Below are 26,640 nucleotides of genomic sequence, written 5' to 3'. Positions count from 1 at the left end.
TTTCTTCTGGTACAAAGTCGTGTATTTTTCTTTGCGGGAATAACGAGCCCTCGCTTGCTGGCTGCCCCCTGTACTCAGGCCCTCTCAAAAGTCCCTTTGTTGCCCCTACCCCAGCTCTCCACCCCAACCGAGACATGGCTCCATTCTGTCAGCCCACAGCGCCCGGCAGAAAGCTCACTCAGAGGCACGCACTGGTCACGCCAACAGGAACGAGCTGCAGCCAACTTCCCGCAGCCGACAGAAGCCACGGCACATGCACCACCATGGACAGCCACGCTGGGGGACACGGTGTGGCGGGGTGCTGACCCCCATAGGCTGCGGCCCAGCAGAGGCGGCAAGGAAAACATCTTCCAACAGGTTTGTGCACACACGTGCTTCCTGTGGGCTCCTTGCAAGGTGATCGCTTTCCCTGGTGAACAGTGAGGAAAGTTCTCACGGGAAGGAATCTCAGCACAGGGTTCCACTTGGTGTGGCACGTGCAGATACAGACCAGACTGTCCCAGCCAGCTGGGGCTCTCCCAGTCTAATCTTCATACATACTTTAAGTGAGGGCCACTGAAGGCACAGGTACACACCATGGCATCACTAAGCCACAACCTTGACCTAATGAATCTGAGGTTCAAAGATGAAGAAAGCTCACGAGGTCTGCCCATGCTTCATTTGGTAACGGCAGTGGGCCACAGTTACGTCAAACCAAGGGAGCTTCTAAGGGACATGATTCAATGGGATACAAAGACAGAGGAAAAAACTCAGCTCAAAAGTTTGGTAGGTAAGCACCTAACAACTCTTTAAAATCCTTGAAAAATGTTTAAATATTCGTTATTTAAATAGAGATGTCGACAACTTGGGTGCCCGTGTTACGTCTACTGCATAGTCAGGGAACAGCATGTGAAGAATCCCCATCTGCTGAAAACTGAAACTTACCTGATCCTCCTGAAGGAACCTCTCCACGTGTCTGTACGCTTCTGTGTATTTGTGCTTAACAACAAGTTCACACCATCGATGGCGAACCTTAAGAAAGGAGAAGATCCAGTAAGCAAAAAACTGGTAGGTTTCCTTGGCCTAACAAGTTTAATGATGGAGAGCCTTTCCTGTTAGAAAAAGTTAGTCTCTGAAGTATATTAACGTTGTTGACGCTTTTAAATTTCATTTTAATTTCATCTCTTTTACAAAGGAAGGAACCATGAGGTTCCTTCATGAGGAGGGCTGCCAGTCAACTTTAGGGGAAGAGGAAGCATGTTTCACTTAGGTATTTTGATGTTTTTAAAGACAATTTTGCAAGATAATAGATAAATGCAAAACGTTAACTGGGAAATTAAACACACATCCCCAGGCAGCCAGGCTGGTGCTCTGCCCTGCAGGATGCTGTCAACGAAGGTTTCCTTTATAAACCACAACTACTTAATTTCCTGCAATAACCGATTTGGTTCAGTGCTGGTGATTGCAACAATAAACACAGTAAAAGGAGGAAGACACTGCTCTCCACATTCCTGAGAGGCAAAGCGCACCCTCTGAGGAGCTCAGGGTGCCTGCCGGAGGGGAAGGAAGGGGAGCAGCCCACCCTGACGCAGGCAGATCCTGCCACATGCCCACGAGCGTGTGCTGCAGGTCTGCACGACCTACTGAAAACAGACAAGCTAAATGTGGGTGCCCTTTAGCAAAGATACGTGACACAAGGTTTACAAGCAGGGATTTGCCAGGAAACCCTCCCCCAAACCCTATAGACAATAGGGGAGCTGGATCCCAGCACTGGCTGCGTCTGCGGTTAAGAGGCAGTCTCGCACCACCCCCCATCTCTAGGCACTTCAGACACATTCTTTACGTGGAGATGCTACCTACATTGGGTTTAAGAATTCAGTCCTGGGCCGTCTTCTACTGCATTAAAGCCCTCGCAATTAAATCCGGTGAGCAGTCCACCATTTTATATTCCATTATTGGTTCAACACTAGCCATACATGGAAGTGATTATGTGCATTTGAAAAATAAAGCCTCCTTCCATCACTCTTTGTTTTTACTGCCTTTGAAAGAGGGAGACCCTTTATTGTAATCCATTTGTGGCAATAGTAGAATGTAAGCAATTTCAGCATTCTGGCTGGGGCCCCTGTAAATTATACCATTACCCACTGATGGCCGGATCGCTTCTTTAATCCACCATAAATGGATTTACACACAAACAATTAGGAATGAAGTAAAGAAAAAATCTTTTGGAAAGAATCCTTCCCCTAAGCTACAGTGCACTCTGAGACACGAGGGGGTTCTGGTGGTGGGCCCTTTGCTTACAGGCAGCCAGGCCCTTTGAACTTCTAAGAAAAGGATGCCAACACACTTTTTACATTCATGAAGGAATTTCAGAGGCACATGGAAATGAGCTAATAGCCTTGGATCATCACAGCAAAAGGGAAGCAGGTTGGGCTGGACAGGTCTTGGAAATCTTTCTACCTTCAACAAAATGTTCTCTTTCCTATATAGCCAATAGAAATTAACACCATAAAAGGGAAAGGGTAGCCCTTAAAATACCTGGAGCAGAAGAACAATTGAACAGAGCTCAGATACTGCACCAACCAGAGAAGAAGCTACCAGAACAACCAAATCCCCGCTCTCATGCTTTGGTTTGAGTACCAAAGGCTGAGCACTGGACAGAACCCAAATGGGGCCCTTGGATGCCTCCATTTCTCGTTTCTGTCCCAACTCACAGAAACCACCAGTCCCATCCGTGCACCAGTGGATGTGCTGTGTCTTTTTGTTTGCGAGCTCTGTGAAAGGAGAAGGCCCCGGCAAGTCAGTGTGGCCCGGTGGGATGTCCGCCATGCGGCCTGAGAGTCAGGGGACTGGGGCCACCTGCTCTCACTTCTCACCACTGCACAGGGGGACAGCTGTACCAGCTTTTAGGAGAGCCAAGTATAAGAGAACTCTTGTCAGCCTGACAGTGATCTAACGACTTAGATTTTGCAACCTGATCACACCAAGCCTTTGACAAGGACCGTTGTTTATCGCTCCAAAACTTGGGGACACTATATTTTTTTAGACCTGATTTTGAGAATGGAGGTATTACTGGCCTCCCATTGTTCTTCTCCCTGTGCTCTCCTTCATCTTATTTACACATACAGAAATAACAAAGCATAAATTGGGGTCTGTTTCCTAGGAGGATAAGGTCCACAGAGGGGCAAAAGGCAGGGTCGGTCCCACTACAACGACTGGAAGAAGATCCAGGAGCTGAGCTGCGTGAAAGAGGCTCTTTCACAACCAATATGAAGTCAGCATTTCCACTTCTCTTACTGTTAAAAATAGTTAGTTGTCACAATTAATAAGATCTAGTCTTCTGACCCCTGAAGGCTAAGATGGCATCCAGGAAATACAGACCAACCCCTCTCTCCACCCCACAAAGAGCAGAAAAAACAACAAGCCTTTTCATTAAAAAAAGAATTAAACATAATTCAAAGTTTCAATGACAGGATGTTTAAAAGACATCACAGAGATGCTGTGTGAGGCCGAAGGCCCAACAGATACCTCTTGCTTGTGTCCAGGGTTTTTACTTCTCTTCGCATTTCTTTGAGAAACAAAGAAAATTTTTATCTTTTATCCTCTGAACTGTCCAGGACCCACAATTCGCAAGGCCAGTTGTCACACCTGGAACGGGGCTCTTCCTGAAAAGCTAGCAGCAAAGTGACATGTGTCACAATTTCTCCCGGCAATATTTCCACGGTGGGCACTGACGGAATACCTCCTTTCTCCAGATCACTGAGAAACTTAAAAAAAAAAATTCCTGACAGAGGTCACCACACTTGTATCTGGCTCCTTCCTCTGTTAATAATGGAGGAAAGTGAAGTTCCCGGTGCTGGGGAGCACCAGAGAATTCAGAAGCAGAGGCAGGTCTCTAAGAAGAAGGCTGTCTGTTCTGCAGATCTGCTCTTCTTTATTTTCTAATTAATTAATTAGTTAATGGTGGTAGTGGTCACCTTGTCTTTTAACTTCCTCAGTGAGGTGAAAAGTAAACAAACACCACCACATAAATACATGTGTGGGAACACCTGGGCCCGGCAGGCCTTCCACAAGCGTCTATGGCCTCTTGACTCCGTTCGTTTAGCGTCAGCGTTTCACGGGTGTATACATTACGCTAAAACCAATCAATACTTACACTTTGAATATTCACATTATTCTGCAATGTCTCAAGAGAGAGAAAAAAATTTAATGACTTTTTCAATGGTGACTCAGGTTCATAAAGTCATTCCAAACTCACGCTAGGAATCACTTGAAAGCCTCGAGCCAGCAAACCTCAGGCCTGAATTCCAGCAACGCGGTCACGCCACCGACAGGTAAGGGGCAAGGGCGAGGGAAGGGGGAGCGGGCAGAAAAAGAATAAGAAATCTCGAGAAAATCAGAAAAGGGACGTTTCGGGAGTGGGAAGAGGCGGAGCTGCCCGTGGCGGCGAACAGCAGGGTCGGAGGACCTGGAGCACAGCACCCTCGTTCCAGCCGCCCCAGAGCGTGTGGTGTCGCAGGGCACTGGAAGCCTTGCCTCTGGAGCACAGGCCCATCTTTTCCTCACTGAGTCTTCAGTGCAGACAGCAGATGGTCTGGCCCACCTCCTGCCAGGACAGGAGCACATCCACCACCCCACAGCACGCTGAAGGTTCCGTAACACAAGCAAAGCATTTAGCAGTCCCTGGCACAGGAATGAGGGGGGATGATGATGATGGAGAAAGGGAACGTGGGTCCCCGACTCTTGCCACAATGAAGATGTGCACACACAGGTGTGCACCCATTATACTCTGGTCCAACAAGAATTAGTTGGACTAATTCGAACACTTTTCAAAGTGTTCTGCTTAAGGGACATTGAACAGAAAAATGATATGGGTGGTTCCCTCAGTGCGCGGGTAGGTTTTAAATTGGCAATGCTAATTTACACCTTTGGAAATGAATTCCAGAAGTTTCCAGGTTTCCAAAGCCTCCATGAACAGAGGGTGAGGAGCACACAAATATCAATGCTCTCCCAGGAGTGCCCACTAATGCAATGGTTCTTTGGGGCTGGGTGCACATGGGAGGGTCTCAGAACTGGGGGCAGGAAGAAGGAAGGGTAAGTCTGCAGAAGCCCATTCATGTCAGACCCACGTTTGGTGATAGGACATTCAAACCCTCCTATAATTCATGTAACTGTAACTGCTCCAGGATGGGGGACCCCCGACCCACAGCAGGGACTCCACCGGGAGGATGGAGTGCATCCGTGGTAACAGGCCCGAGTCACCTGGGAGACCTGAGCAGACCTGTGTCCTGGGTATACAAAACATTTCACATGATATGTATACATGTGTATGTGCACACACACACACACACATCGAAACAAAAGTTTCTTTTTTAATACTTTCCTTCACTATATGCAACTGCTGATAGTTATTGTTCTTCTTTCTTTATGCTGGCTGGCAACCTACTAAACTGATTTCATGACCCACTGGGTCCTGATCCAGAGCTGTCTCCCCAGGGCGGGGGCTAGGAGAGCCTCTGCCCCTGGGCTGCTGTGGGAACTGCCCCAGGTCGCTGCAGCAAGCGTTAGGATTGTGACTCCCACACAGTAAGTGCTTGTCTTCTTAGCAGGTGTAGCATGTTTCTGGCTTTCATTTCCACTTCAAAAGTTCTATTTCTTGAATTTATAAAAACTTGATAGTATCAACTCCAAGGAAAAGTTTGTTAACTGGTGAAAACCGAAGGAGCAAGGTGCCTGTCAGGTGGGTGTCCAGGAGGGAAGGCACTGGCAGGGAGTGGGAAGTGGGAGGGAGAGGATGGGACAACACAGCCGAGGAAGAAGAGCCGGCCCGCCCTGCGCCTAGCCTCAGGACTCTGAGACACCAGCGCCAGCGGGAACCCGCAGAGGAAGCAGGGCCTCCTTCAGGGAGGGGCCTCCTCGAGGCCTGGGCCAGCCGGTACTTACCACCCACCCTCGGGGAAGTATACCCAGGGGCCAGGAGCCTGGGAATTTTCCAAACCCGTCTGTAAAGACAGGCTTGCCCCAGCGTCAGCTCCAGGCACATGGCACTTCTACCATTTCAAGAACGTTATCGCTACCCAAGAGGCCCAGGCAAACTGAACGACTTCTGGCCGGCCGCTCTGACTTCCAGCAGTGCTGGAAAAGCAGGACCTGCCTTGTAGGGTCAAACCACAGCTCAGATTCAGGGACAAGTCCCACGATCCTCTGGGCACCTCTGTGATATAACCACACGTACCTCTCATTTATTAATTGTTCCCTCCTGGAAAAGGAAAGAAAAACTGCTAAAAGACCAGCCCCCCAATCTCTTCAATCTGAGAATTTTAATGCATCCAGAACCAACTCCTATTAAACTCTAGAACAAGGGGTTGCCAATTTTTTTCTGTCAAGGGCTATACACAGTGAGCATTTATGGCTTCTCACCCCATTTGCCCTTGTATCACAAGAGCAGCCCTAGATAGCGTGGCTATCTTCAGATAAAACTTTATTTACCACAAAAAGGGCAGTGGGCTGGACCAGCCAGCTCTAGTCTGCTGACCCTTGATCTGCAAAGGAAGCCCACGCCTTAGGCTGCCCGAGTGATGTGCTAACCCCCCAAATCCACCAGCACGACGCCAGAGAACACAGAGCTGGGAGGCCCTCCCCAGCTGGCTCCGGCGAGCTTCTGCCCGTTCTGCCAGGAAATCTCGGGTGTTCTTGAATGTGGGGACTTTGCTTTCCTCCGTGGACTGCACTCCTCTGTGCCGAAAAACCTGCTCTGGCATTCGTTCGGAAACAGAGCACCTCTTGGCCTACAGCCCAGCATGAATGCAAGGCGCCACTTGTGGGTAGGGGACCCAACACTGAGGAAACGCGAACTTTAAGAAGAATAATCCCCTTCACCAGGTCACTCCCAATCTCCCTCGCTGACCAGACGCTTCCTCTGCAAATCACTGTACACCCCAGACCCTGCGTTCATTAACACTTTACAATTCTCAATGCTCTTTTTATACCTTTTATCTCGTTTCTTTTTTTTTTTTTTGGTCTTCAATTTTAGTGTGTTCTCCATGAAGCTACTTCAAAGAAATAATTCTTACATGAGAATGCTCCCCCACAAGCTGCTTATTATCTTATGGACTAATTTTCCAAAGGAGTCTTCAGACTTTCCTTAAACATAATTCTTCTTTTAATAAAAATGTAATCTGTAATTCCAGTACATATAAGGACATATTAGGGAGAAAAACATATGTGGGTTATTCAAGCAGTTTAAATCAGTCTGGGAGAACACATCTTAAACACTAAACTCCCTTGGTTGGGGGGTGTGGGGGGCTGGGTTCCTTCGAGGTGGAGTCTGCAAAGCAGGGTCTCACAGAAGCCTCACTGCGCCTGAGGGGTAAGCGGAGTCACAGAGGCTGAGCAGACGCGCTGCAGGGTTAGACAGAACCAGCTCCGCGTTAACAGCCTGGCCTACACCCCAAGCTTGGTTCTGCGAGCCACTGTGCCGTCAGCAAAGCACACTACACAGTCCAGGTCGGACTCAGAAAATCAGCTGGGTTGCTTCTGCCACTGCAAGCCTGGAGCCAGGGTTTGTTTTGCTGCACACTCACTGCCACGCCTGAAAAAGCACCTGCGGCTCCCTGCACACAGCTGCTTCCCTTGCTTTAGTTTTGAATAGTAGAAGTCATAAACGAATAGCTTTACATAGAAACAACATGGATATGTGATTTTGTGTTTTCCTCATTCTCCATTTGCTGCCGTTGGATTTACTAGCTTAGTGTGGCCCATATACTTTAACGTGGTAACAACTGCAGGGCATCCCCTTATTAATACACTACAGTTCCATTAGTCTTTCAATCCTCTGACGATGCCAGAAAAGTCCATTTCAATCAACTATCAACTGTGTCCCAGAAAGTCCCAAAGAGTGTTAATAGCCTTTAGCTTTTTACCAGGAAGGCTATGAGGGGTCAAGTCAACAGAGGTCAAGGACATCTGCTGTGACACTAGATGGCACTGCTGTGGCCCCACCTCATCCAGCACACCCTAGGTTAGTGGAATGACCTGGTATTGATATGTCCACATCCCTTAACTCACCTCTTGGGCCCAGAATTCCTCAGCTCCACCCGCTTCCCCATGGGTCACTCTCTCAGAGCTGTGTCTTACATCCTCTCCAGCCCAATGTTCTTTGAAACTGCTGTCTCCTTATTCAGTAGTTTATGTCTTTACTAACAATAAAGTGCAAACTCAGTGAGAGCATGGGCCTGGGAGCCTTCAGGCTATCTCCAGGCCCTGTCTCAATGCCTGGCACATAAGTAGCTGCTTAATAAATGTTTCTGAATAAATGTACCATTTAAAAAAACTCAGAATGCTTTTCAGCTACTTTGAAATTATAATGCACAGTTGGAAGCTGTAAAATGCTTTGAAGAATGCCACCCATCCCATTTATGACAGGAAGCACTCCTCTTTTTAAGTCCTTTTGATTTCAGAATTTACTGTTGAAGGGGAAAAAAAAATCTGTCCAGGGAACACGATCTGGGAAGCCCATTAAACCTCATTTTGAGTTCCATTTTATAATCTGTAAACAGAAAGACCAAGGCTCATGGCTTTTGCGAGTTAATAAGTCTAACGCTGCAATAAACAAACCTCCTTTTTAAATTTGCGTCCTTAAATTAGACTTAACGTTGCTTTAAAGTGGGTTTACTGCTGGTGAGGGAAGCCTGCCTGGCAGCCTGGGCGTGGGGAGGCCTTCCTAGAGCAGCTCCAGAACAGACGGCCTTTCCAGCAGGCATTTCGTTTAGGGGCATCTGTAACGGTCCAGGATGTCTCATCTACTCATTCTCATGAGAAAAGATGAGAGCACAGCTGTCACATAAAGATTTCCAACACTTCTCTTCTCCTTCTCCCTCTCACCTTACAGCTCCTTACTCTCAAAGGGCTGAGATCTTAACACTGTTTTAACTAAAGGGAATGAAAAGTTGCTCTGTGTACTGCCACAAAGCCAGGCTAGTAAACCCCCTTCGCCCTGAAGTTAAGACAACAAACGAGGAGGCGGAGGCTCTCAGCTCTTTTGCAAGGGCTCTTGCTAACCTTGCTTGAGTCAGACCCTAAAACTCTCCGCTCTATGTTAACTGGATATAGCCGGTAATAACGGGTTTTACCAGTTATAACTAGAGCTGTGGCAACGTGCAAAACAGGGATCGTCCAAACCTGCTATCGGGATCATCACACCAAGTGTGCACATGGAGTGACGGTGAGGATCAAAGGTGATGACAAACATCAAGTTTTATATGTTCTCTCAGGCAAATTCCAACCTTTCTTCCTTCTCCTATGTATATACTATTTCAATGAATGACATTAATGCCATGCAAGGCAGCTGGCTCCAAACAGTAGAACTCAGTAGCCCATGTTGAGTCCACCCTGAAATACAGCACAGTGAGCCTTCCCTCCCTATCAAAACGGCACACTAAATGGTAAAACATTCCAATATGGAATTCCACCTCCTTTCCTCATTTCATTAACATACGACACGTGGCCTTTGCTAAAAAAAAGGACTTTTACTCTTGGCAGAAAACTGACCATGGGTTACTTCCTCTGAGAAGCTCTGAAGGGGCACTCGTGCTTTCTCTCCATTTCCTCAGGGGCAGACGTGACTGACTCCGGAGGGCCTCACCAAGTCTGCCAGAAAGGTTCGCTCCCTCCTGAAGGGGTTTCTCTATAGCTTTAGTTATCCAATCACCTTATCCTGTCATATACTAGTCACTCTATTCCAGAATACCTGGAGATCCAGGAAACGTCATTCTCCAAAAAAATAAGTACTGGGTATTAAGGATGAAGTGGTGAATAAAACAGACAAGATCCTGCCCTCTTTGAGCTTATAGTTCAGTAGAAAGTCTAAGAAAAATCCAGTAAGCAGGCAGAAGCAGACCCACGTTAGTGACAAACGCCCTGACAGGAGATAACAGGGTGCAATGAGGGCAATGGGAGTGACCCAGGGATGTAGTCAGGAGACTCCCTGAGAAAGGGCCACTCTAACTAAGAGACAAAGGAAGAAAAGACACCAACTGCTGAACGGGGCAGCCTAAGCTCAGTCGATTTCCAGCCTTACCACGTGTTCCATGAAAAAATTCAACCCTCCCTTCCCCGTTTCTTCTTAGTGGCTATTTCTTCCAATACCTTCCTTACAGAAGCTAGAGAAATGAACTTTAAAAATTAAACCCGAAGACTTAAATGTAAGAGCTACAACTATAAAACTCTTAGAAGAAAATACAGACATAAATCTTCTAGACATTGGATTAGGCACTGGTTTCCTAGATTTGACACCAAAAGCACAAGCAAAATAAGAAAATACAGGTGAATCGGACGGCTTCAAAATGAAAACGTCTGTGCTTCAAAGGACACTTTCAAGAACGTGAAAAGACAACCTAAGAAAATGAGAGAATATTTTTGCAAATCATATACCTGATAAGGATCTTGTATCTAAAATATACAAACTATTATAATTCAATAATAAAAAGAAAAACCTGTCTAAAAATGAGCAAAAGATCTGACTAGGTATTTCTCCAAAGATGTATAAGTGGCCAATAAACAGATGAAAAGATGCTGACCATAATTAGTTAATAGGGAAATGAAAATCAAAACCACAACGAGAGGGGCCCCGTGGAGCGTCGACGCCTGGAAGAGGATGCTCTAGAGGCAGGGGTCCCTGTGGGAAGTTGCCACTCCCCTAGGGCACTGCTCCACGCCTCAGCCACCTCCTACCCTGGCTTTCTTTCACCGCCACCCACTGTACTTTGTGTCTTGTCACTCTCGAGTCATCTTACCTCCAGTTTTCCAGAAAATAATTCGGATTTTCCTGTTAACCCCTGTGCATTTCCAGTACTGCCGACAGAAGTAAACGCATGGATGAACAGGCTGAACAAAAATTCTGGAGGTTGGGAAGTTATGATCAACGCTAAGACCCAGCTCCACCCAATGGCCAGCAAGCTCCAGTGCTGGACGCCCCATGCCAAACAACTAGCAGAACAGCAACGCAGCCCCATCCGTTAGCAGAGAGGCTGCCCCAAATCATACTAAGTCCACAGACACCCCAAAACACACCACCGGATGCAGCCCTGCCCACCAGAAAGACAAGATCCAGCCCCACCCTCCAGAACACAGGCACCAGTCCACTCTACCAGGAAGCCTATACAAGCCACTGAAACAACCTTAACCACTGAGGGCAGACACCAAAAGCAATGGGAACTACGAACCTGCACCCTGCAAAAAGGAGACCCCAAACACGGTTAAGTTAAGCACAATGAGAAGACAGAGAAATGTGCAGCAGATGAAGGAGCAAGGTAAAAACCCACCAGACCAAACAAATGAAGAGGAAATAAGCAGTCTACCTGAAAAAGAACTCAGAGTAATGACAGTAAAGATGACGCAAAACCTTGGAAGTAGAATGGAGAAAATACAAGAAACGTTTAACAAGGACCTAGAAAAACTAAAGAGCAATCAATGATGAACAACACAATAAATGAAATTTAAAATTCTCTAGAAGGAATCAATAGCAGAATAACTGAGGCAGAAGAACGGATAAGTGACCTGGAAGATAAAATAGTGGAAATAACTACCACAGAGCAGAATAAAGAAAAAAGAATGAAAAGAATTGAGGACAGTCTCAGAGAATTCTGGGACAACATTAAACGCACCAACTTTCGAATTATAGGGAGGCCCATTAGAAGAGAAAAAGAAAGAGTCTGAGAAAATATTTGAAGATATTATGGTTGAAAACTTCCCTAACATGGGAAAGGAAACAGTCAATCAAGTCCAGGAAGCTCAGAGAGTCCCATGCAGGATAAATCCAAGGAGAAACACACCAAGACTCATGTTAATCAAACTATCAAAACTTAAATACAAAGAAAACATATTAAAAGCAGCAAGGGAAAAGCAACAAATAACATACAAAGGAATCCCCATAAGGTTAACAGCTGATCTTTCAGCAGAAACTCTGCAAGCCAGAAGGCAGTGGCAGGACATATTTAAAGTGATGGAAGGGAAAAACCTACAACCAAGATTACTCTACCCAGCAAGGATCTCATTCAGATTCGATGGAGAAATTAAAACCTTTACAGACAAGCAAAAGTTAAGAGAATTCAGCACCACCAAACCAGCTTTACAGCAAATGCTAAAGGAACTTCTCTAGGCAGGAAACACAAGAGATGGAAAAGACCTGCAAAAACAAACCCAAAACAATTAAGAAAACGGTAATACAAACATACATATCAATAATTACCTTAAATGTAAATGGATTACCATTTGGTCTTATGTTCAACCAAACGACACAGACTGGCTGAATGGATACAAAAACAAGACCCATATATATGCTGTCTACAAGAGACCCACCTCAGACCTAGGGACACATACAGACTGAAAGTGAGGGGATGGAAAAAGATATTCCATGCAAATGGAAATCAAAAGAAAGCTGGAGGAGCAATTCTCATATCAGACAAAATAGACTTTAAAATAAAGACTGTTAAAAGAGACAAAGAAGGACACTACATAACGATCAAAGGATCAAACCAAGAAGAGGATATAACACTTGTAAATATTTATGCACCCAACAAAGAAGAATCACAATACATAAGGCAGATGCTAACAGGCATAAAAGGGGAAACTGACAGTAACACAGTCATAGTAGGGGACTTTAACACCCCACTTTCACCAATGGACAGATCATCCAAAATGAAAATAAATAAGGAAACACAAGCTTTAAATGACACATTAGACAAGATGGACTTAACTGATATTTATAGGACACTCCATCCAAAAACAACAGAATACGCTTTCTTCTCAAGTGCTCATGGAACACTCTCCAGGATAGATCATATCTTGGGTCACAAATCAAGCCTTGGTAAATTTAAGAAAACTGAAATCGTATCAAGTATCTTTTCTGACCACAACGCTATGAAACTAGATATCAAGTACAGGAAAAAAACTGTAAAAAACACAGAAGCATGGAGGCTAAACAATATGCTCCTAAATAACCAAGAGATCACTGAAGAAATCAAAGAGGAAATCAAAAAATACCTAGGAACAAATGACAATGAAAACACGACGACCCAAAACCTATGGGATGCAGCAAAAGCAGTTCTAAGAGGGAAGTTTATAGCAATACAATCCTACCTCAAGAAACAAGAAACATCTCAAATAGACAACCTAACCTTACACCTAAAGCAATTAGAGAAAGAAGAACAAAACCACCCCCCCCCCCGAAGTTAGCAGAAGGAAAGAAATCATAAAGATCAGATCAGAAATGAAGGAAACAATAGCAAAGATCAATGAAACTAAAAGCTGGTTCTTTGAGAAGATAAACAAAACTGATAAACCATTAGCCAGACTCATCAAGAAAAAAAGGGAGAAGACTCAAAATCAACAGAATTAGAAATGAAAAAGGAGAAGTAACAACTGACACTGCAGAAATACAAAGGATCATGAGATTACTACAAGCAACTATATGCCAATAAAATGGACAACCTGGAAGAAATGGACACATTCTTAGAAAAGCACAAGCTTCCTAGACTGAACCAGGAAGAAACAGAAAATGTAAACAGACCAATCACAAGCACTGAAATTGAAACTGTGATTAAAAATCTTCCAACAAACAAAAGCCCAGGACCAGATGGCTTCACAGGCACATTCTATCAAACATTTAGAGAAGAGCTAACACCTATCCTTCTCAAACTCTTCCAAAATATAGCACGGTGAGGAACACTCCCAAACTCATTCTACGAGGCCACCATCAACCTGATACCAAAACCAGACGAAAATGTCACACAAAAAAGTAAGCTATAGGCCAATATCACTGATGAACATAGATGCAAAAATCCTCAGCAAAATACTAGGAAACAGAATCCAACAGCACATTAAAAGGCTCATACACCATGATCAAGTGTGGTTTATCCCAGGAATGCAAGGAATCTTCAATATATGCAAATCAATCAATGTGATAAATGATATTAACAGACTGAAGGAGAAAAACCATATGATCATCTCAACAGATGCAGAAAAGGTTTTCGACAAATATCCACACCCATTTATGATAAAAACCCTCCAGAAAGTAGGCAGAGAGGGAACCTGCCGCAACATAATAAAGGCCATATGTGACAAACCCACAGCCCACATCGTCCTCAATGGTGAAAAACTGAAACCATTTCCTCTAAGATCAGGAACAAGACAAGGGTGCCCACTCTCACCACTATTATTCAACATACTTTTGGAAGTTTTAGCCACAGAACTCACAGAAGAAAAAGAAATAAAAGGAATCCAAATCGGAAAAGGAGAAGTAAAACTGTCACTGTTTGCAGATGACATGATACTATACATAGAGAATCCTAAAGATGCTACCAGAAAACTAGTAGAGCTAATCAATGAATTTGGTAAAGTAGCAGGATACAAAATTAATGCACAGTAATCTCTGGTATTCCTATACACTAATGATGAAAAATCTGAAAGAGAAATTAAGGAAACACTCCCATTTACCATGGCAACAAAAAGAACAGAATACCCAGGAATAAACCTACCTAAGGAGACAAAAGATCTGTATGCAGAAAACTATAAAACACTGATGAAAGAAATTAACCATGATACAAACAGATGGAGAGATATACCACATTCTTAGATTGGAAGAATCAACACTGTGAAAATGACTATACTACCCAAAGCAATCTATGGATTCAATGCAATCCCTATGAAACTACCAATGGTATTTTTCACAGACCAAAAAATTTCACAATTTGTATGGAAACACAAAAGACCCTGAATAGCCTAAGCGATCCTGAAAAAAGAAAAACGGAGCTGGAGGAATCAGGCTCCCAGGCTTCAGACTACATTACAAAGCTACAGTAATCAAGACAGTATGGTACTGGCACAAAAACAGAAATATAAATCAATGGAACAGGACAGAAAGCCCAGAGATAAACCCACACACATACGGTCACCTTATCTTTGATAAAGGAGGCAAGAATATACAATGGAGAAAAGATAGCCTCTTCAATAAGTGGTGCTGGGAAAACTGGACAGCTACATGTAAAAGAATGAAATTAGAACACTCCCTAACACCATACACAAAAATAAACTCAAAGGGGATTAAAGACCTAAATGTAAGGCCAGACACTATAAACTCTTAGAGGAAAACATAGGCAGAACACTCTATGAGGTAAATCACGGCAAGATCCTTTCTGACCCACCTCCTAGAGAAATGGAAATAAAAATAAACAAATGTGACCTAATGAAACTTCAAAGCTTTTGCACAGCAAAGGAAACCATAAGCAAGATGAAAAGACAACCCTCAGAATGGGAGAAAATATCTGCAAATGAAGCAACTGACAAAGGATTAATCTCCAAAATAGACAAGCAGCTCACACAGCTCAATATCAAAAAAACAAACCACCCAATCCAAAAATGGGCAGAAGACCTAAATAGACATTTCTCCCAAGAAGAAATACAGATTGCCAACAAACACATGAAAGGATGCTCAACATCACTAATCATTAGAGAAATGCAAATCAAAACTACAAAGAGGTTTCACTTCACACCGGTCAAAATGGCCATCATCAAAAAATCTACAAACAATAAATGCCGGAGAGGGTGTGGAGAAAAGGGAACACTCCTGCACTGCTGGTGGTGGGAATGTAAATTGATACAGCCACTATGGAGAACAGTATGGAGGTTCCTTAAAAAACTAAAAACAGAACTACCATATGACCCAGCAATCCCACTACTGGGCATATACCCGGAGAAAACCATGATTCAAGGAGTCATGTACCACAGTGTTCACTGCAGCACTATTTGCCATAGCCAGGACATGGAAGCAACCTAAGTGTCCATCGACAGATGAATGGATAAAGAAGATGTGGCACATATATACAATGGAATATTTCTCAGCCATAAAAAGAAAGGAAGTTGAGTTATTTGTAGTGTGGTGGATGGACCTAGATAGTCTGTTATACTCAGTGAAGTCAGTTAGAAAGAGGAAAACAAATACCATATCCTAATACATATATATGGAATCTTAAAAAAAAAAAAAAGGTTCTCATGAACCTCGGGGCAGGACAGGAATAAAGACGCAGACGTGGAGAATGGACTTGAGGACGTGGGGAGGGGGAAGGGTAAGCTGGGACGAAGTGAGAGAGTGGCATGGACATATATACACTAGCAAATGTAAAATAGCTAGCTAGTGGGAAGCAGCTGCATAGCAGAGGGAGATCAGCTCGGCGCTTTGTGACCACCTAGAGCGGTGGGATAGGGAGGGTGGGAGGGAGGGAGGGAGACGCAAGAGGGAGGGGATATGGGGATACATGTATACATATAGCTGATTCACTTGTTATACAGCAGAAACTAACAGAACATTGTAAAGCAATTATACTCCAATAAAGGTGTTTAAGGGCTTCTCTGGTGGCACAGTGGTTGAGAGTCCGCCTGCCGATGCAGGGGACGCGGGTTCGTGCCCCGGTCCGGGAGGATCCCACATGCTGCGGAGCGGCTGGGCCCGTGAGCCATGGCCGCTGAGCCTGCACGTCCGGAGCCTGTGCTCCACAACGGGAGAGGCCACAGCAGTGAGAGGCCCGCGTACCGCCAAAAAAAAAAAAAAAAAAGATGTTTAAAAACAAAAAACCACAATGAGATAGGTCTTCACACCCAGTAGGATGGCTAAAGTGAAAGCCAGACAATAACAAATATTGACAAGGATGAAGAAACACTGGAACCCTCATACACTGCTGGTAAAGATGTAAAATGGTGCTCTGGAAAACAGCCTGGCAGTTCCTTAAAAAGTTAAATAAACTAACCATATAAGCCAGCAATTCTACTCCTTAGGTATAAGTCCGAAAAGAAGTGATAATTTACATCCACACAAAACACTGCACCCAAATGTTCACAGCAGCGTTACACATACAGCCACAAAATCCAAATGTCTATCAACTGATGAACAGTTAAACAAATGGGGTTTATTCATACCATCACAAGTATTTGGAAATAAAAAGCAAAGAAGTATTGATACGTGCAAAACATGGATGATTCCTGAAGACAGTATGCTACGTGAAAAGAAGCCATTCACAAAAGGTGTATGTGATCCCATCTACATGAAAGCCCAGAGTAAGCAAATCTGTAGACACAGAAAGAGTAGTCTGGTTGCCAAGGACTGGAGTAGGGGGGAGATGGGAATGACAACTAAAGGGTACAGGGTTTCTTTGCGATCGGATGATGAACACATTCTATAATTGACTGTGGTGATGGTTACACAGCTCTGTGAATACATACTAAAAACTACTGTTGTGCACTTCGAAATGGGTGAATTACATGGTATATGAATTATTTCTCAAAAAAAGGTGGTTTTAAAAACAAGCCTAGAGTCAAGCTGGGGAAGGCTGTTTCAGGAAATGGTACTACTCTACGCAGTCAATTCCTGAAAAGACCACCTGCTGTCCTGACAGTAGAGCCAGGCGGACAAGCCTGCTCTGGGCTGCTGCTGGCTGGCTGGCTGCTCTCCCCAGTGCCTGTAGATTTCCACGCTCGGCGTGGTCATCTGCTCCTACCCACAGATCAGTTGGTCTATGGAACACAATTCCATGTGGTTCAAAGCTGCAGCAACATGTAGACTAAGTAGCTTTAAAAATCATTTTTAGGGCTTCCCTGGTGGCACAGTGGTTGAGAGTCTGCCTGCCGATGCAGGGGACAGGGGTTCGTGCCCCGGTCCGGGAAGATCCCACATGCCGCGGAGCGGCTGGGCCCGTGAGCCATGGCTGCTGAGCCTGCGCGTCCGGAGCCTGTGCTCCGCAACGGGAGAGGCCACAACAGTGAGAGGCCCGCATACCATTAAAATAATAATAATAATAATAATAGTAATAATATTTAAAAACTCATTTTTAGTGCCACCCCATAAAGTCTGCTGATCTTTAAATTTCGTGCCCAAACACAAAATACCATCATTTGCACATAAACAGGGGTCCTTTCATTTTTTAAAACAATTTGAATTCAATACAACTGTTTTCTCTTTGCTATCAGGTACCAGCACAAACATTCGCCCCTAAGAGGCATAAGCTGCCAGGGAATCCTGTAGGATCTATGGAGCACCGCCTCCTCCCTAAAGGGCAGGTTCAGGGACCATACTTAGGCCGCTGACGCTGTGGGAGCCTCCCACAGACTACAGGAAGAGCTCATTTTACCTACAGCCTGAAGGTTCCACAGCTTGAAGGCCAGAGAGAGCGAACTCTCAAATTCTGGTGTACCATGGAACTAGAGAGCAAAGGAGGGTGCACCGGAAAGGCACCAGAGGGAAGAAGAGCAATCTGGAAAGGTATTTTGGCAAAAGTGAGCCCTCTATTTTAGGGCACTGAAGGCAAACTTTACATGGGAATGAGACTCTATAATTGCGAAAGAAAATGGCAGTGGGCTCACAGACAACTGTGTGCTTTTTTGGGGTGTGGATTTCAGTACAGAAATCTAATACAAAAATATATAAACTACTGATGGAGGTATAAAGAACCTAGAAACAGCAATAAAACCCCACATGTTGATTTTACTCACAACAGCATTAAAGACAAAAGGAACAGGAGATGTAGCTGGGTTTGGGGCACTATCGAAAGAAGAGTGTCAGGGCAATGTTATTTATTAACCCAGAATATGTGTACATCTCCACATCTTTCTGAGAAAATCTGTACAGACTTGGCGGCGGGAGGGACCACACACAGATGGCAAGAGGTGATAATGCCCCTTAAATCTCCAAATATCTATACAGTAGGACGTGTTGCTAAGTACATGGAAGAAAGAATGGCAAAGAATAAGCAACCAGGGACTTTTCTAACCTGTAGCTAAAAGCCCGCCGTTAAATGCTCTTTTCCTCTTTAATTTAACAGATAAATTCTAACTGCTTTGACTGATTATAATTGTTTACTTAAAAGGTCTTTTCAGAAAAATTAGGCAGATTATGCCACCAGTGGTTCATTTTTTCTTTAAACAAACATCTGATCAGCCACAATGTCCTGTAACAATTCAAGGTGAATAAAACGCAGGCCCTGGCCTCAGGAACAAGAGAAGAAAACTCATCTAAAAACAAAGTCCTTTGTCATTTTAGATCAGTTTTCAAAAATCATTGTATCACTGCATAAAGCAATGGAGACTTTTTTGGTCTCCAAAGGTTTCCACAGAAAAATTCTAGGGGCACTGAACTGAATAACAGAGAAAGAAAACGCCAAGAAGAAATATCTAGAGATATCTTCCTGACTTTGAAGAAATGTTCTAAAGCAGTAAGTGTTTCATAAACCAAATACAACAAAGAAAAAAAATACACAAATATAACCAAAGAATTATATAAGAGCTTTTTATCCCACATTATAAAACGCACATGCTTTAAAATCCCAATATGTCTAAGCAACCAAAGAAAATCACCCCAACCCTTTTATCAATCCATACCCTGCCCAGCTTTCCAAACTCTACAAATTACAACGCTGTATCAAAATGACAGCTGCGTCCCTCACCAGGACTGGTTTAGCTTTTTAAAAAATGGATATTAAGTCACACTACTTATAGGTCACATCCTCAAGTTCAGATCCATCAATGTTTGACCCTCTGATTTGCAACCTGAGCTTGACCATGTCAAGGAGCCAAGGAGCCAGACCCCTTGTCCCTGGGAAGAAACTGTGACAAACCTGCCCAATGTTGGATATGGCAGGTGTCAAACTGCCTTTCTGGAAGCTCCCATTCCATCGGGCTCCTTGTATTTTACCCTGGAAAACCACTTTGCTAATTGCACCACACCGTTCCAACCCTCCACAACGGTCTCCTTTTTTTTTTTTTTTTTTTTGTCTTTTTGTCTGCGTTGGGTCTTTGTTGCTGCACGAGGACTTTCTCTAGTTGAGGCGAGCGGGGGCTGCTCTTCGTTGCAGCGCACGGGCTTCTCATTGCGGTGACTTCTGTTGCGGAGCACGGGCTCTAGGCACGCAGGCTTCAGTAGTTGTGGCACGCGTGCTTCAGTAGTTGCGGCTCGCGGGCTCTAGAGCGCAGGCTCAGTAGTTGTGGTGCACAGGGTTAGCTGCTCCACGGCATGTGGGATCTTCCCGGACCAGGGCTCGAACCTGTGTCCCCTGCACTGGCAGGCATATTCTTAACCACTGTGCCACCAGGCCCCAACAGTCTCCTTTTTATGTTCAATCTGAAAACCTGCCTCCTGGCGCACTGTTCCACAATGGTGCCTCCTGACACTGCTGGGCAGTGACCTGGGGAAGCCTGGGGATATGCGTGCCCCCAAGACAGACTCCAAAAGGGAAGGAGGGGAGGAAGAGGCGCCCACCAAGGGGGCTGGGGCCGGCGCTCTGGCACTGCTCCTATGCTTGGGCCCTGGTGACCCTGCACAGCTCTGCAGTCCTGCAGGGGCTGTGGCGCCAGCCCGGCAGGCTGCCCTCACACACCGCCGTGATGACAGGACCTGACGTCAGCAAGGCTGGTTTCTGCCTTTGTGCTACTTAGATTCTGCATCGAGGTGTATCAAAGGGGAAGGAGGCACCAAGTTCAGCACACCGCGGTTTACTAAATATAAACTGTTGAGCACCCTGAAGTGGCAACAGAGCCCACTGAGATTTCATCTAACCTCTCCTCTAAACTCTTCCTGTGAGGAGCACAAAATAGAAATGTTTTCTTTATTTTGTAGCCAGAATACTACAGAAAAGCAGCCAGGGGAGAAAAGGGGAGTGCTGAGCCCCTGAACGGACGGCAGGGAACAGACCCTGAACAGTGTGCAGAAGACGACGGTCATCATGACCAGATGGAGTTTTAGCATAAAGGGAATGGGCAGAATCACAGCTACAGATCAGTCTTACATTTTAAACATATGATAACCTGACTAAACCTTTATTCTCTGCCCTTTCAGTATGCCTCTCCAGAGGTCGGTTGATAATGGAATGTTCTCAGTTCACAGAAACTATGCTTTTGGCTCAAATGAAATTCAGAAATGAGCATCGGAGCTGTCAGACTTTTGTGGGCCTGCAATCACGCCTTCCACTTGTGGACTTCAAATAAATGCTGTGGTATTTTCTTTTCAAATAAACAATGAGTTCTCTTACTGACAAGTATTAAAATCTACCCCCTCCCTGCATAGGTAAAACCCACCAAGGGAGGTGGCCAGTTTACACGGTTTTCAAGGGCTCTTCCACCTGCGCCAGAGGAAGGGCAGCGGTGAGGGAAAGGCCTGCAACGTTGGATGTTCTTCCATTTGCAGTCAACCTTGAAAGTGTCCTTTTCAGAGCAGAATGCAGACAGATACTGGCATGGCTTTCTCTGGGTACTAGTGGTAAAACAGATTTGTCCTCCCTCACTCACCTGTTTCCTTAGATTTACTTGCTACTACTACTTTATTTTGCAATTCCTTCTTTTTCTTCCACGTGAAACATTTTGTTTTCACCTCCCCCAGGGTTACATTCTTCAGAGCCTGAGAGAATCCAGCCGGCTCAGGGTGGCCCCTAAATGTAGTTAACCATGTTCTAGCTATTCCACTCTGTATTGTAACCATCAGGCACTTCATTAGATGAGATGAAAAAATTGCCTTTTGTGGTCAGTTGCTGCTTTAGAGCAGTGGTTCTTAACCAAGATGACTTTATCCCCCAGAAGATATTTGGCAATGTCTGGAGACACTTCTGACTGCCCAAACGGGTGGGGTGGGGAAGGGAGAGAACTGCTATTGGCATCGCAGGGAAAAAAACCGGGGGTGTGATACATCACCCAAGGCACAGGACACCCCACAGCGGAGAATTATCCACTCCAAAATATCTGTAATGCTAAGGTAGAGAAACCTCGGTTTAGAGCAAACCACCCTGGACCCGACCCCACCGAAAAAGCTGCCAAGACCCCAGATTAAGAATTCTGTGACCAGGTGCTCAGGGGCTCCTAACAGCTGGTAGCTTGTACTTCTTGTCTCTCTTTCTCATTGCCAGTCCTGACAGATTAAAGAGACAATACAAAGGTTGTCTGAGCTAAATAAAATTTGACCGTTTCACACCAAACGAGAGAATGTGAATCTTATATGACAAGAAATTATGCTAAAACTTCTCCTCATGGTGTTAACAATCCCATGAAGAGGGGGTTTATGGCTCCATTTTAATCTTGAGGAGACAGAGGCTCAGGGACCTTGGCCACAAGTCTGAAGGCAGGAAGCTGGTGAGGACTGTGAGATCGTCCTGTTCCACGTTTTCCAAACTGTGGGCTGCGACTCGTTAGTGGGTCACAAAATCAATTTGCTGCATCACAATGCACATTTTTAACGCAAATAAAATGGGAAATAATAGCGAATATAAGAGTACAAACAGTTTCGTAAAGCCGTTTCTGCCAGTCGGCCGTGGTCAAAAAGGCTGATAGCCAGCAGTCTAGTCCCGGTACTGCTGTGCAGACGAAGAAAAAGGGGCCCGGGAGGGTGGGCAACTTGTAAGCGGCCACCAGCCATTTGGGGACCTGGGACCAAGTCCAGCTTTTTGCTAAGTTGATGCCTCTGCCAGTACCAGGTGCACGGCCTGGGTGTCTAGATGGGATGGAGACCTGGAAGAGCAGTACCCCTGAACAAAGACTGGGACGTGGAGCCAGGGCAAGATGGAGATACTGTGCCCACCCCTTCCCACCCCAACCTAACCCAGGAGGCCTCTTCCTTTCAACCAACAGCACTTTCCCAAATACAGTGAGGGGGAGACCTGGCTGGTAGTGGCCTCACCCAGAAAACTAAATTTCTGGCTCACCCTACCAAATGAAACATCAGAGCAGAGCATGGTACCGTGGGGACCATTTTGACTAACATCCACCACTCCCATCTGAGCCAGATGAGACAGGGAGTGGGCTGCTTCCACATTTTCTGAAATTCACCTGAGGGGTGCCCCAATTTTGAAGTGTTCAACTGTAGTCTGTAGATAGAAATAGCTGCTTTGAGGTCAGTCATGGGGCTTTTGGGGAAAAAGGTCACAGAGCCAAGTGGAGTGGAGCCTCTCTTCATTAACACAGGAAAGCTGTTTTTGAGGCTTAGGAGACCTGATAAAGCGGGCTGGGAATTCATTATTTTAAAAAAGGATCTCAGAAAATACCTCTTGTTTGAAGAATCAGTTGTTTAACATGTTTTAAAACCTTTTGGGTCTTTCTTGGAACCAATATGCTCGGAAACTGTAGACAATGTATTCCTATGAACTAAGTTTCCCTTTCAGTTCATTTTCTGACCTGGTTAAAGCAGCCCAGCAACATGGCCAGAGGCTTCTTTGATTCAGGAGGTAAAAGATGGTAACTACTCCTGTAGTCAGTGTTACTTTCCAGGCTAAGGAATACAAACGTTCCTCCTCCAAAGCCCCACTTCTCACATGGTGGCGACACGAGTGGCCAGGCAAGGCATAAAATGGCCTAAGATGACATGCATTACTGTACCTAGCTTACTACATCTGTCCTCATGCACTTTTCCTTTAAGATTCTGAACACAAGGTGTCCCTCCGTGCAGGGCAGACTTGTGTATTCACACCACATGTGATGCAGGCACCCGGAGGACAAGGGGCGCGTAACATGGAACAGCGTTCCCCTGACACGCAAACAGCTGGCAAAGAACACCATCCACCTGGTCGCCATGCTCGGAAATCCTGACCAACAGATTGGACATTCTGTGAATGCAACCGGAAACACAGAAGCAACACAACTAATACAAATATTGAGCTACACGAAGAGCATCATTAAAATAAACTTCCCAGTGAGACAGCACCAGCCCACCCACAGACACAGAAGGAAGGAGGGAAGGGACAAGTGGGCACGACAGCAAAGAAGCTAAAGCAACTACTGAACAGAGGGAGCTGATTCATGGTAGCACAGGCTTCTTACACAGTTGAGACTTCTGGTACATCAAGAACACGCTGCTCTGCCAACGAGAGAGCTCTGCAGTGCGCTGGGCAATTAGGAGCTTAAACGAGCTACGGAAATAGCAGGCTCACCTTCTCAAAAAGTGACTTCACATCTGTGCTTGCTTTCAGGAGAAATGCTAGTCCAAGGAAGACCAGGGGGAGCCTTTCTTTACCTCCTGGAAATATGAGGAAGTAGCCCCCCGCCCCACCACTGTCCTGAGCACTCCCTGCTGCTGTGCTAGAGACCCCCCCCCACCCCCCGTCCTGGGACTGAAGTCCTTCTGCACAGACACCTAACCCAACACCATGGTCCCAGGGCCTGTGACAGCACCCTGAACAGAGAGTATCAGCACAGTCACGCACATTGCTCCTTGTCAGGAAAATACCTCTAGAGCCATTTCCCATAGGGACGCTCCACATCCAAGCTGCCCCTCTCCAGCACCTTCAGCCATGTTTTAAATGACTGCTATTTACTACACATTTAAAAGCCCTGATGATAACTGAAAGGGACTATCCTTGTATGTTTGGTCAAGGAGAAGCACCAAGAGTAAAGTCAGAATCTTCATTTTCCCAGCAAATAACAATTCTTTCTCCCATGAAATGTTCTGTCACTTAAAATAAAGGCAGATGGTTAGTCAACGAAATTCCTGCTAATCAGTGTCACAATAAATCACACTTAACTAATAAAGTTTCTAGAACATACCCTGGTTGGCCAAAATCCTGTTGCTTTTCTGGTTCTGAATGACCTTTCAAGGAAACCTCACAGTGAGATAAGCTGTCAATGTAACTGACTATGTGCCAAGGCCTAGGAGGGCCTGGGAAGGGGGCAAGGCAGTGGCACGTTAGGCCTCAGGGCCTTAAGGCCCTGATCTGGGCCCTACCCACCCCTGACCTCAACCCTGCAGGCCCCAGAGCAGGGGTCAACAAACTCAGAAGGGGGCAGGCCAAACCAGCCCACAGCTAGAAGTGGTGTGGACGTTTTAGAGGAAGGAACAACAACAAAAAGAATTATCTTGAGATGTGATAATTATATGAAATTCAAGTTTCAGGGTCCCTAAACAGCTTTACTGAAACACAGGCACGTCTGTTCGTTTACATACTGCCTATGGCAGCTACAACAGCAAAGTTGAATAGTTAGTTGTGACAGAAACCGTATGGCCTGAAATACTAAAATCTGCTCCTTTACAGAAAAGCCTGCTGACCCGTATCCTAGAACATGCCATGCTCACACCTTTGCACTTGCTGTCACCTCTGTATGGAAATCACTCCTGGCCCCTTGGCTTTGTATGGCCAACTCCTTCTTGCCCTTAGGTCCTGGCTCAAATGTCACTTTCTCTTGTGGCCTTTCCTGAACTCTACCTAGAGACACCTAGCTCACTTTCACCTGCAATCTCCTTTGTAGCTCTTATCTGAAACTATCCTGCTCATTTCCTTATGAGCTGTCGTTCTAGAAGAATCCAAACTTCCTGAGGGTGACCCTTGCCACTGCTGTATCCCTAGTGACTGGCAGAGTATTTGTGAACTGCATGGACGCTGACCACGCTAGTTACTTAAACCAGTCAAGCCTCCCTCAGGCCCCAGTCTCTCATAACCAAAGAGCCAAGCCTGAAGAGACTGCTCTGGCTTTGGGCATCATGATGCAGTCTGAGATGCAAAGAAGCAACCAAAATAAAACCTGTTATATTTCCCGAAGGTTTAAGAAGTTACGTATAACAACTAAGTTGAGCTGTAAGTTAAGAACACAGTGTGCTTTATGTTTATGCCAACAGGAAAGGGGTGGGGGGACCAGGGTCTACCACCTCCCAGCTTCTGGCAAAAAGTGGAGGAGTGACAGGTGCCCAGCACCTGCTTTGATCCTCCCGCCTTCGTCTGCCCACTGCCTGTCACTGGGGCCTGGCATTTCAGTGGTATTCAGCTCTGATTAAAGCATAACCTCATGCCTATAAATAGAGACCTCTATAAAACACTAATTAAAAATAACAAGCTGGCATTTGGAAACTCCTATAAACAAAAATATAAGAGCTGAAATAAACAGCAACAGTTGCACGTTTTATCTATGCTGAGATGGGTAAAAAGCTACATATGTCTTCTCTGGAGTTTTTCAATTAACTCCTGAATTTACATAAGGGTTTTAACATGTGTAACAGTGCCCATCTTACCTTTTAATCTAATAATGAGCTGGCTTTTCTCCATTTACTCCATTTTAAGAATTGTGAAGTTAATTTTTAATAATATTTTATTTAACCCAACGTGTCCAAAGTATCATTTTGAGAAGACATTACTGAGACATTTTGCTTCCTCTTTTTATACTATGTCTCCAGTATCTGCTACGCATAGTTCACACTTACAGCACACCTCAATTCAGAACAGCCACATGTGCCTAATGGCTGCCTTACTGGACTGTACAGTTTTTAAACGTTCATTTATTCTCCACTGAACACAAATCAAACCTACTTGCCTTTAAGGAGTTTTATATAAGAAAGACCGTGTGCTTTTTTACTTTAGATGACTAAATAATTTATTATTTTATATATTTAGAAAACTCTGGAACTCATCCTAGGGTTCACATTGCATTCTTCACAATAAGCTAAAAGATATTAAGGACCCCATCATATTGCTTTCCCACAAGCATCCAAGTTTGCTTTTCAAACGCTGGCTGTTAGATTTAGTTTTCATTTCCTTGACACATGGCTCCTTTCCTGTCCTAACTGAATACAACTAAGAAGCTCTGGCACATCTCAGCCCAGTTTTCTTAATGTGCAACAGGACGGCACCATCATGCACAAGATGACCCACCCAAGTT

General features: G+C 45.0%; 1 protein-coding gene across 1 annotated transcript in view; it reads right to left on the bottom strand.

Annotated features, from left to right (window-relative positions):
- AOPEP (aminopeptidase O (putative)) overlaps positions 1–26,640 on the bottom strand; it is a 359,663-nt gene that overhangs the window by 5,421 nt on the left and 327,602 nt on the right. The window contains exon 15 of the mRNA XM_060155372.1: positions 925–1,011. Coding sequence (XP_060011355.1) covers positions 925–1,011 — 87 coding nt within the window. The remainder of the gene's footprint in view (positions 1–924; positions 1,012–26,640) is intronic.

Source organism: Lagenorhynchus albirostris, chromosome 7, assembly GCF_949774975.1.
Source record: "Lagenorhynchus albirostris chromosome 7, mLagAlb1.1, whole genome shotgun sequence".
Taxonomy (NCBI): domain Eukaryota; kingdom Metazoa; phylum Chordata; class Mammalia; order Artiodactyla; family Delphinidae; genus Lagenorhynchus; species Lagenorhynchus albirostris.
Note: the sequence above shows the minus strand (reverse complement) of the source record. Positions and strands in the feature narration are given on the sequence as shown.